General features: G+C 38.2%; 1 protein-coding gene and 1 non-coding gene across 2 annotated transcripts; both read right to left on the bottom strand.

The window, feature by feature from the left end:
• Positions 1–1116: 1116 nt before the first annotated feature.
• On the bottom strand, positions 1117–1200 carry TRNAL-CAG (transfer RNA leucine (anticodon CAG)). Its single transcript has one exon. It is a non-coding gene; the product is annotated as a tRNA-Leu (tRNA).
• A 2180-nt stretch (positions 1201–3380) lies between these two features.
• On the bottom strand, positions 3381–9608 carry LOC140756713 (myrosinase 1-like). The gene is made up of 11 exons (XM_073092266.1): positions 9473–9608; positions 8518–8665; positions 7799–7965; positions 7061–7321; positions 6574–6662; positions 5707–5854; positions 5414–5577; positions 4951–5103; positions 4456–4547; positions 3849–4072; positions 3381–3385 (listed from the first exon to the last, which is right to left on the bottom strand). The coding sequence occupies exons 1-11, from the start codon at positions 9606–9608 to the stop codon at positions 3381–3383; spliced, it is 1587 nt and encodes a 528-aa protein (XP_072948367.1).
• Between the last annotated feature and the right edge of the window lie 2879 nt (positions 9609–12487).

Here is a 12487-nt window from a genome sequence, read left to right as displayed (position 1 = left end):
TGGCGCTGCCACGTTGCACGCGCACCGGGAGGCGAAAAATGAAGATAAATACGAAAAAGAAATATTTTAAATTTAAAATGAAGATTAAAGAAGAAATAACTCACATCCATTATAAAAGAAGTAAAAAAATTAAGAAAAAGACCAGAAAAGAACAAAAACCAAAAATGAAGAAAGAAGGAATTAAATTGAAATAAAATTATGGAAGAAAATCACCCATCGTCATCGTGAAAAACATAAAATATAGAGGAAAATGTCTTCGAGCCCCTCAATCATCTTAAAACGAAGACGAGACATTAAGAAGACTACTACACGTTCAATCTAGACGCCTTTAACTCGAACCTGCCTGCTCACTGGCTCAAAGGCCCGGTTACTGGCACCGGAGATTGTGGGTTCGAATCCCACAAGGGAACACGCCACTGCCGTAATAAGAGTTCCACCAGACATTGCGTTTTTGTGGTTTTTTTAATTATCCCGAAAAAGCATCATCAATTTATTTTTATTTCAACTACGAATGCAATTTACTGAAAAATATGAAATGACGATCCTGATGGGGTGAATGGGATAAAATTATTTACATCGTGTATTGTCATCGGTTCTTGATAATTGTCCAAAATTTTAAATTAATCGGATCATTCAAAGTGGGTAAAACTATAGTTCAAGGATTCCGTTACATACATACAGGTCAAGCTAATAAAAGCATGGTAACAACTGCAACAAAATCCGTTTCGTAGTTTTAAAGATCTAAGCGAACATGGGGACAGACGCGACGTTGTTTTATAATATATATTGATTTATTTAAAATATATTGCATCACCTCTAAAAAGAAATGTACAAAAGGACAAACATAATGCCTGACGGCATTCACTTCTATTGCATTGTTTTATGTTATGAATATTTTATTTCGTCATTTTTTATTCTGAATCCAAAAAAGCAACAATAAAAATAGAAGAAATTATACCAAAATATATTTTAATTAATTCAACTGTAATAATTCTATTCCGTCTGCATTGTCCTAAGTCGGTAAATAATTCATTTTTTGTTAATTAAAATAAAATAAAAAAATGAACATGTACATTTTTATGAAATAAAAAAAAAACTAAAAATGTGAACCAAGAATGTCAGAAGTGGGATTCGAACCCACGCCCACAGAAGTGGACTGCGACCTGAACGCAGCGCCTTAGACCGCTCGGCCATCCTGACACATGATTGTGGCGCCAAATTCCCTATGCCTATCTACTCGCATATTAAGCAATTATTATATTGAAACGAGTGGGAGATTATTTTTTTGCGCTAAACATTTTCCAATCATTTAATAATAATGAATTTGTGCTGACAATAAATATTACAAAGGACAATGAGGCTTAAAAAAAAAAGGATACATTGCAGCCGAATTCATGTCCCACGAATTGATCCCATTAATACCACTTGTTTCAAATTTCTTAAGTAATTCATATGGGGCCCGTCAGAAAGAACCATTATATCTGAGACTCGCAAGTCTAAAACATAATGTACGGGTACCGAATCCCTAAAGGAACGCTCTCGACCGTGGCCGTGTCACTTACCGAGCGTGTGGCCAAAGTAGTTGCAGAAAATAGCTTTAAACCCTGGGAAGACCTATTGCTATTTCCATACAAAAATTCACATTTATGCAATAGACAACAAAAGCAATCACTATCATATTAATAAAATAGAATACTTGTCAAAATGTTCTTCCCGTTCTCAATATCCCTACAAATAACCAAAACAATATTACTATTCGAAATAATATTTTAAAATTAATAGAAAATAAACTCTCCGATGGAGATGTGAAAGGCGCTGCAAAAAACCTATTTTCTAACGATATTATGGCTTCGCGCTCACCTGAAATGCTTGCGGCACTTCGCGATAAGCATCCCACACAGGCACCCTCGCAGTAAAAATATACACCACCATACATATATTTTTAAATTTTTATTTTTTGCATCTGTACGCATCCTTTGAGGGAGGGAGGGTGGTACATACTGCATGGTTTAAAATATATACCATCATACATATTTGTAGCGGATTGTTGCGAAGTAGTTTTAATCTCAACTTAATAGCATATACGGGATATAACATTTAAGGGACAACTGTATATAAATTAACATCAGGTTAAGGCGAATTCTATATCATTATCTTTATAATATTTGCGTATCTTACAAGCTACATGTAATTTATGTCGTAATAGTTCACAATCACACACGAGATTCATCGCTGTGTCCCTGTGGCCCGGTTACTGGCACCGGAGATTGTGGGTTCGAATCCCACCAGGGAACACGACACTGTAGTAATTATGGTTTCACCAGACATTGCGTTTTGGTTTTTTTTTAATATTGCCCAAAAAAGTATCAATTTATGTTTACTTGAACAACAAATGCAATTTTCTGAAAAAAATGATATATAATAATAGGTGATTTTTATACATATAATAAGAATTAGTTTTTTTTTTTACTTAATATGATTGAATTGAAATATATGCAATTTTTAAGGGATTTTCGACATATAAAAACAAGAGAGTGTATACAAGTTTAGTACATTGATTTCGCAAATAGTGAATACAACGCACTCTTGTGAAATTCTTGCAAACTTTACAAAGGGATGAAGTTAGCCCTTTGCAAAAACACCGCGTTATAAGCACACTACAAGGAAAGTTTCGTTTTTGTTCGCAATAATTTCACAAGAGTGCGTTGTATTCAATATTTGTGAAATATAATTGTTATTTTAGTGTAAGATTTATGATGTAAAACATTACTATTTCTTGCAATAAGAGTTCCACCAGACATTGCGTTTGTGTGTGTGTGTGTTTTTTTTTTAATTTTGCCCCAAAAAGTACCATCAATATATTTTTAATTGAACTACGAATGAAATTTCCTGAAAAATAGTAGGTGACTTTTATAAGCCAAGTACGAGTCGAACTCGCACATGGAGGCTTTTAATTGGAGGATGTTAAACATAATCCTTTCTTGCAAACGAGTAAAAATGAAACAAGCATCAATTCAAGAAAAAAAATATATTTTTGTTAAAAACACAGTCTACTTGATGGTTAGGGGATACTGCCGCCCATGGACGTCTGTAATCAACCCCAGACAGGATTAGATATTCCTACCTGAGATGCGCCGGTACCCCTGAAGATTAAGATGGAACGCCTCGGAAAAGGCTCCCTTACCACATTCAATAAGATATATTTTTCAATATTTATATACCAAAATAAATATTTAACATTTTCTACAGAAATAGCATTCATTGTATAACTATAAAAAAATAAATAAGTTAAATATGATAATCCGGTAAATATCGACAAATTCAACTATTCTCTTAAATATTTCAACCCCTATTATACCCAACTTCTTACTTCTTGGCGGTCAGACTATAACAAATGGGGACATCATTATTCTTTCTTGATATGATCTAAATAAGAATCATTGAAACAGTAAGGCTGTTTGTCCACTGCACCGTCACCGAGGCGATACCGAGAACGATATTTATTTCGGGCCGATTTTAATATGTCGTGATGGCGATAGTTTGTCCACGGCGACCGATATCGGCGGTTTACTTTGTTCGGTCGATATCGGCGTTTGACGATAGTGTATGAATAAGTTCCAACGTGTTTCATATTGACAGGACATTGGCCCAACAAAAACTCGGTGCCGATCTAGTGGTCACGCCGATTTACTTGAAATATCGGCGGCCGGGATGACGGTGCTCGGGTGACGGGCGTGCGGTGGACAAGCTGCTATAGTAAATGTATGTACGCTACTTCGGCGCCGTCATTAATTATCGGTATCGGCTCGGTGACGGTAGCGGTGGACAAACAGCGTAAGTGTACATACAATATTTAGTGCACACAATAACAGTGACACTGATGAGGAGACAGAACAGATTGACGTTGGTTTTGCTCTTTCCATTTTGAGCTTGTGATTGTGTGTGTTGTTTCTTGACTGGTGTCTCCAGTGTTCGTTTCTTCACTGTTTTAGCGATGTAATGGGCTGAAGCACGTGGAGTCCGTTTGCGTTCAGGGTTAGTGAAGTCTACATGGTACAGGCCGAATCTTAGGCTGGAAGAAATTAAATTATTATTTAATGATGATCCCAGTAATAGTGAGTCGATAATAGAAACTGTGTGACAGGCACCAGATTAAATTTAGGGCTCAAATATATATTTTGAGCGGCGAAGGAATAGAATTATTGGTAAGTGAACCTTATAATTTTCTAAGTTATATACATATTGAAAATTAATAATCACTTGTCATAACGGTACAACGAAAAGGTAAAACCTACACATCTAAGATTTTACTTAAAAAACATTAAGAAGTCTACCATTTCACACCCTAAAAATGGAAAAATGATAAAAGTTATTTTTTCATTCATATAGCTATATGTTGTGGTATAGTAGATGTATTCAATTCTGATACAAAATGGATATTGTAGAGGTACTTACGTATACCCAGATAACCATTCATAGTTATCCATAAGTGTCCAAGCAGTGAAACCGGTGACATTAGCGTGATCATCATGAATTGAGTGTAAAACCTGAAAATACATGATTGTTAAAATTGGAGGAGAAATTAAGCAAAAGATGTGGTCCTATCATCCGAGTCAAACCATGAAGTTCACCTTTGACAAACCTTTAACAATGTTTTGTTTGTTATAAAAGTATTAGACGAGCACGCAGTCCATCTGACGGTAGGTGGCTACTGCCGCCCATGGACTGTAATCAACCCCAGATTAAATTAAATTGACCACAGATGCGCCGCTCTCCCTCTCTCCCCTATCTCCCTTACCACACCCTCCAAACCAGAACACAGCGGCGCTTATCTAACACTGTTGTTATTAAGCAGCAATAGGTGTGGCGGTGGTTTCGCCGGAGTTGCACCACAGGGGTTCTACCACCTTTGAATATTATTATTAACTATTATGATTATTGACCACATACCTGTTCCAAATGCTGATGGAAGTATTCCACTCTGTCATAATCGTCCAACCCCGAATCGAAGTTACCATAACCATTTTCACTGATGAAGAAATGCAGATTCCCATACTTCTGCTTGAGCCAAGAAATTATTGACCGGAGTCCTTTAGGATAACTCTGAAATTGAAATTTTGTAATATAAATACATTTTACTAATTTAATACATTTTATTAAAATCTAATCTTAATTAGTTATCCATGTATGTATACTAGCCACTTTCCACGAGGATTGCATGCCCGTATTAAGAAAAAGTGACATATAAATATACGAATTTAAATGTGAGATACTGATATATGCACTTATACAAGATAATCTTTTCACTCATAAATAAGCAAAGTTTTGATAAGGCAACCAATTTTTAAATCATTGAAGGCAATAAAAAGAAAGATGATAAAACTAATCAAAAATAAATAAATTCAAAGGTTACCGGGATGAAATTGTGACCACCACTAGGCCAGTTAGGATCCTTTATAAAAGTAAGGCCTAGCTCTGGTGCTCCTGTGTCAAAGAAAACAGCGGCTTCATCTCCAGGTAACGCTTTCCTCACAAGGCGACTGGTGTAGTAGTTTATTGCGAAATAATCGTATGATCCTGTGAAAACAGATGCACGGAATAATAAAATACGTACCTAAATCTAGTAAAAAAGAAAGAACAAAATCAAATTAAATTAAATCAACTCCAACCACAACCAAGACTCCATCCAAATTGGTCTCTGATTACCTCTGACTAACTTAATTTCTTCTGGAGTGAACGCCGGCAGCCTGGAAGTGGGAAATCCTTTTTTCTTGCTGTACTCGGTCATTTTCTGCTCAATCACCTTAGGCCAGCCACCCTCTTTGGAGTAGATTGGATGAGCGTAACGGCCGACCTGATAAGTGGTTTTATAATTAGAAGCAGAAGATAAATGTGATGTCAATTGTAGAGTTACTTTTTATTTTATAGAAATAGCAAATTCGCATGCAGTGTATAGCGCCAAACTGCTAGTCCGGTCTGAAGTGGTTGCAAGCAACGACTCGATTCATTTCTATATTCAGAGCGGACTAGCAGTTTTACGCGGACCCTACCTGATGCTAAGTGGCTACTGCCACTCATCTACAATCTCGTACAATCTGTATCAGTCATCTGATGTCGGCCACAGATGCGTGCCATGAGGACTAAGTTCGAACGCCGATACGCCGCATAAGTATTCATGTTCAAGTTTCACTCACCCCACCTTTCAAACTAGAACTCAGCAGCTCTGAACACTGGTGTCATTCGGCAGAGCTACACGGTGGTGCCTCCGGAAACAAACCAAAGGGTTTTACCACCTTATAAAATATTGCTACACCCACTTCTAGCGTTATGCAGAGGCAAACTCAATGCTCGAGAATGGCAGCACATCTGTGATCGGCTGAATGTAGACTTTCTATCCCAAATATATGAACTAGCTTAAAGGTTTTATAAACGACAATTACTATCCTGTATAATCCTGTCTATGCTTGATTACAGATGTCCATGGGCGGCAGTAGCTACCATCAGGTGGACTGCATGCTCGTCTGGTACTTAGATCTTATAAAAAACTATGTGTTGTGTTTTTAAGTAACTTACAGTGTATTCTCTCGCCAGCTCAGCTTCGTCTTCGTGTTTTGGTGTTAACGGATCAAACCAGACCACGTGGTTTGCTATCGACAATATACCTGTAAAATTAAATTATGTTATTTTACTACTTATTTTAGTCTTCTATATTTGCATGGTCTTTGTTATATTTATTTTCTTCTATTTTTCTTGCTTTCATTTTTATCCATGGCAATAAATTGGCAAACGTACGTGCAGCCCACCCGATAGTAGGTGGCCTCTACCACCCATGGATATAAGTAATCAACCCCAGAATCGACTGTAATCCGACATGAGGTCGCCCACAGGCGCGTTGCTACTTCTGAGGGCTAAGTTGGAACTCCTCGGTATGTCTCCCTTACCACACCCTTCGTACACAACAACACCTCATTACAATTGTTACCTTATGCAAGCTTTTATTTCCTTCCTGTCCCGGTGTCTTTTTGTAGTGGAAACTCGCAAGGTAAACCTTAGAACTCACCGTGATATTTGTGCCTGTACTTCCTATCATACAGCCTCCATGCCTTCGCATGCGCTATCAACACATGCTTCGTGCACAGATACGTCGCGGTATCAGGATCCTTGATCCTCGGTGCCAGGGTACCGGTGTTATAGTTGAAGTCACACATGAGCAGCGGCTCGTTGATTGTCACCCACATCTTCACGCGGTCACCAAATAGCCTGAACACTACGTCAGCGTATTGCTCGAACCAGTCCGCTATGAGCGGGTTGGTCCAGCCACCTGGAAAGATTTTTAATTTTCTTTTTCAAAATAATGTATGTAAAGTAAAAAAGTAGTGATAGCCTAGTGGATAAAAAATCGACCTCTTGATGAAGGGTCCAAGTCCAAATCCCAGGCTTTTCAAAATTATGTGCGTATTATATGAAACGAGTTTTTGCCCGCGGCTTCGCTCGCTTAACGAAGTAATATTTTCATCCCCTATTTTATCCCCTTGGGCGTCGAATTGATCAAAATCCTTTCTTAGCGGATGCTTACGTCATAACATCTACCTGCATACCAAATTTCAGCCCGATCCGTCCAGAACAACGGAAAGAAACTTGCATACCTGAGAAATCGTAAAAACAAGTTTTCAAAGGTATGTGAAGTGTACCAGCTCTATGGACTTAATCCTTATTATTTTAAGAGGAGACCCGTACCCAGCAGTGGGACATTAATGTAACAACAGTAAGCAGGTAGTACTAATAAAGTTTATTTTACCTAGATCTTGCAGCCTCTGAGGCAAATCCCAATGGTAAAGCGTAATTATTGGCTTAATGTTCTTTTCAAGCAGCCCATTTATAAGATTGTTATAGTAGTTCACGCCATCTTTGCTTATCTCGTTGGAGAAGCCTGTGGGGAGCAGTCTGGTCCATGCTGTTGAGAATCTGGAAAGTATCGTACAAGTTCGATTGAAGCAAATGCAATTGAATATTGTATATTGTATTGTATTGTATGATATATGTAGCATGAATGATATTGTAGCGACTTCCCGATACTCGTCAAGAGATGGCGCTGCTGCATCACGCTATCGAAGTTTTCTAATCATCTTGCATATATACAAGCTCCGAACTGAGACTGTAGGAACACGGCCGCTCCCCGGGCATGATCGCCTAGCCCGGCTGGAGATCTCCCTTTGCCAAAATATGAATAAATTAATGCAAAGATCTCAAAGTAAAGTAGTGTAGTAAAGGAGACATACTTTTCCGAGGCATTCCAGCTTAGTCTTCAGTAGCGGCGCATCTGTAGCAGATCTCAGGTAGGAATGTAATCTTATATGTGGTTGATTATAGTCCATGGATGGCAGTAGCCACGCACCATCAGGTTGACAGTATATTATGGGACTTATAGTCCATGGGTGACAGTAGCCACTCACCATCAGGTAGACGGTTTATTAAAAAAAACTGAAAACACACTATTAAAGCTATCAAAAACGTAACCTGTAGAAATCCAAGCCCAAATCTTGAACTGCCTGTATATCAACCCGCCACTTCCTGTAGGAGTCGCACGCGACTTCGGCATTACTCTTGTCAGTTATGAGCTCTGGATGATCACGACTGAACCTGTCGCATATGCTCTCGCCTTTGTCTGTAAACAGAAACATATTTATAGTAAGTTGCCAGTTACGTGAAGATACAATAATGGCAATAAGGACCCTAATACTTGCTACTTTTTCAAAGGTATGTAAAGTGTACCAGCGCGGAAGACTATGGCCTAATCCTTCTACTTGGTGGTAGAACCCTTTGTGGTTCAACTCTGGCTGCACCAATTTCTGCCTAGTATCAGCAGTGTTAAACGCTGCGCTGTTTTCAAGGGTGTGGTAAGGGAGACATACTTTTCCGAGGCGGTCCAGCTTAGTCCTCAGGGGTAGCGGCGCATCTGTGGCCGACCTCAGGTAGGAATATCTAATCCCATCTGGGGTTGATTACAGATGTCCATGGGCGGCAGTAGCCACTTACCATCAGGTGGACTGCATACTCGTTTGCTACTCCTATATTATAAAAAAAAACTTTTACCATCAAAGATCGACGATTTAGGTGCGTTTTGGAAGCAAAGCCAAAATTTGAAAGTAGTATAGCTCTCCGAGTTTAGACTCCGGTGGCATCACCGCCACACCTATTTCTGCCTAAAAACAACAGTGTTAAGCGCTTCTGTGTTCTGGTTTGAAGGTGTGGTAAGGGAGATATACTTATTCTGGGCATTCTAGCTTAGTCCTCAGGGGTAGCGGCGCATCTGTGGGTGAGCTTAGGTACGAATCTTATTACAGATGTCCATGAGCTGCAGTAGCCACTTACTATCAGGTGGACTGTATGGTCGTCTACTAATCTTATGTTATAAACAACATATCTAAGTGATATCGTGGTATAATGATAATTATCAGACTCTTAAACTTACCGCTGACATTCCAAGCACCTTCAATCTGATAGGCGGATGTGGCAGCTCCAAACTGGAAGCCTGGTGGGAATTTTCTATTATGCAGACACACTACAGCATGCAGCACACCACTGGAAATAAGAAATACAATATACATGCATAGATTAGTAAAGATTACTCACTCCTAACAAGAAAATGTATCCAGTTTTGAGAATTGAAATAGTTGCGAAAAAAAGTTTTGCCACGTCTCCGTGCTAAAATGTCCCTTAAATATTTGAAATAATTATTTATTTATTATGTAAGTTACGCAGTATTAGTTATTTATTCGTAAATTTTCTCTAAAAATGTTTTTATTTGTCAAGAATTCAATAAAAGAACTTACTAATAAGCCGTTTGTGGCTTCATTCAATTTCAAGGCGGCGAAGTACGAGTATATTTACTAATCTATGTATACATTTAGAAAAATCTTCTTAGGTTACATAAAAGTTTTTTTAGTAGTAACCAAAATCTTATATATAACTAGCTGACCCTGCAAACATTGTGTTGCCGTATAAATAAAAAAATTGTTAAGAGTGAACAACCCTTATCACTTAGGGGTATGAAAAATAGATAGTAGCCCATTTTCAGATCTACTGAATATGCGTATTAAATTTGGTGAAAATCGATAAAGCCGTTTCGAAGGAATACGGTAACTAACATTGTGACACGAGAATTTCTTATATATAAAATTACCCTAAACATTTTTTTAAATATATGGCAACACAACCTTTGCCGGGTCAGCTAGAATTACTTTAAAATTTTATTACTTTACAAACTATAACAAACGGACGGACAAACGCAGGAGCTGTTCCTGTAGGTAATGGTTCCGTCTTTTTTTTCTACGGAATCCTAAAAACACTTCATTTTTTTATAATAATGCCATTAACCCGATAAATGTAATTAATTTGGATATAGTCACCTCTTTTTGGATATACTTACCTCTTATATATAATGCGAATATAGTTGCAGGATACAGTAACTTATAATAACTTAACTATAATAACTACCTTTCTATGCTATTTATTGTTAATTTGTGTACATTAAGTATAATATAATTTAAATAACATAATTAAATTATACAGTAATTTGCATATTATGTGCCCGCGAATAACATAACTTGTTCGCAATTAGTTCCATAATTATAATGTTTTTTTTCTGAGGATAGTGATTAAGGTAGCCGTACACACTCGCGTATGCAATGAATGGTTCGTATCAATCGGATTTTAGTATTATTTGTTAGTGTTAGATTACTATCAATATAGTTACAAAAAACTAAAAAACAAATGAACTATAAAGTAGAAAAGAATTGTAGGAATCAATTAACGAACAGTAAATAGTATAATTATTGTAAAAAGAGAGCACTTTTCGAAAACTGATAAATGGAAGACCCCACGTGGGGTTGACATCAGCAAAGACCTAACGAACACACTTAAAGTGGGGATATATACTAACAGCATAAAACAATTGCTCTTAGTCCAAAGGAGAGTTACACACAAACCCACAAACATACATACAGGTGAACCTAACAAAAGCGTGTTAATAAAAGTCTATAAAAAAGCAGTCATGTTCTAGTTGATTGAAATTCGTCCTTTATTCAAGATCCACCTTCTCTTGGACTCCTTTTAAAATAGAGTGCCCAAACACACCACCAACTTTTAAATATAATTTAGCGTATAAGAAAATAATTATCTGTTTTAACGATGAAAAATAATGTCGTGATGGGATTTAAATGCCTAGAAGCTCTTTAGAAAAGTTCTTAAACGTGTATGAAGTAAACTTCATGATAAATCATTACCTACTTATAGCAATTATGGCTTTTCATATTTATAGCAATAGGAGTTTCTGGAAATGTAACTGTTTTTTTTAACACATGATGCGTGCGAAAAGTGGAAAATCTTCTACGGGTCTCCTCGCCGAATGCACGTTAACGTTAACCCCAATATCGAAGTGCTGATTTTTTTTTATAATATAAGAAACGAGCATGCAGTCCACCTGAAGGTAAGTGGCTACTGCCGCCCATGGACATCTGTAATCAACCCCAGATAGGATTAGATATTCCTACCTGCGGTCTGCCACAGATGCGCCGCTACCCCTGAGGACTAAGCTGGAACGCCTCGAAAAAGTCTGTCTCCCTTACCACACCCTTCAAACCGGAACCGCCTAACACTGCTGTTATTAGGTAGAAATAGGTGTGACGGTGGTGCCGCCGGAGTCGAACCACAAAGGGTTCTACCACCTTCAGGTGATAGGTCATTGATAGGTTTCACCCCACCCTTGAGGACTTGAAAACTCTCAAATATGCAGGTTTCCTTAAAATGTTTTCCTTTACGATTCTAACTTTGAAAAAAGTGTGCCTGGGATTCGGGCCCTTTTTGTTTTTTTCTTTACGAGGGGGAAACCTTCAAAAGGTACCCGACGATGTGGGAGCGATCCTGGATTATGTGGGATTTTTACTGCACTAAAACCCCTTCGGTGGCCGTCCTCAGCGCTTCGTGGAGAACTCCGAAATTTCGGCGGAACACAAGGGTCCTCCAAGCACGAATCCTTGTCAGGATCTGCCCTGGGGGAAGCAATTTACGCTCCTCTCGCACACCTCTTGTTTACGACGGTATGCGACCACACATACCGCCGTCCTTCCCAGGGTTGCATGCAAGACGGTTCGAGCTCTTGTCGCCCGCGACCCCGGAAGCCCCCTTTTAGTCGCCTTTTACGTCAGGGATACCGTTGCTATTCTAGTCCCGGGACTACATGGGATTCGAACCTAGAACTCGATCGGTGACCGATTTTCTAACCACTAGACTATTACTGCATTACCTGTAGCGTTATAAAAAGCTTTTATCGTCGCGAGAGTGGACGCCTACCTTTAGTAACATCTAACGCCGTAGTCCTTAATACGACCATGATCTACATAGGATTCTCGCTTTATTTACATACCAGCTTCCTTGTGCGATTATGCACGCGTAATCCTAACTTTGTTTTTGTTATACAGGAAGTAAT

Source organism: Epargyreus clarus, unplaced genomic scaffold, assembly GCF_041222505.1.
Source record: "Epargyreus clarus isolate Ecla_fem2 unplaced genomic scaffold, WU_Ecla_fem_2.2 ptg000035l, whole genome shotgun sequence".
Lineage (NCBI taxonomy): Eukaryota > Metazoa > Arthropoda > Insecta > Lepidoptera > Hesperiidae > Epargyreus > Epargyreus clarus.
The sequence above is the reverse complement of the archived record's forward strand: the minus strand, read 5'-3'. Positions and strand labels throughout refer to the sequence as shown.

Bases quoted from the DNA above. Each gene is read 5' to 3' on its own strand.
- LOC140756713 (XM_073092266.1), bottom strand. From the start codon at position 9,608: ATGTATATTGTATTTCTTATTTCCAGTGGTGTGCTGCATGCTGTAGTG. The intron at 6,663-7,060 runs GTGAGTTCTAAG...TTAATTTTACAG, and splicing joins GTACAGGCACAAATATCACG to GTATATTGTCGATAGCAAAC. The intron at 5,578-5,706 runs GTAATCAGAGAC...CTGTTTTCACAG, and splicing joins AGAAATTAAGTTAGTCAGAG to GATCATACGATTATTTCGCA.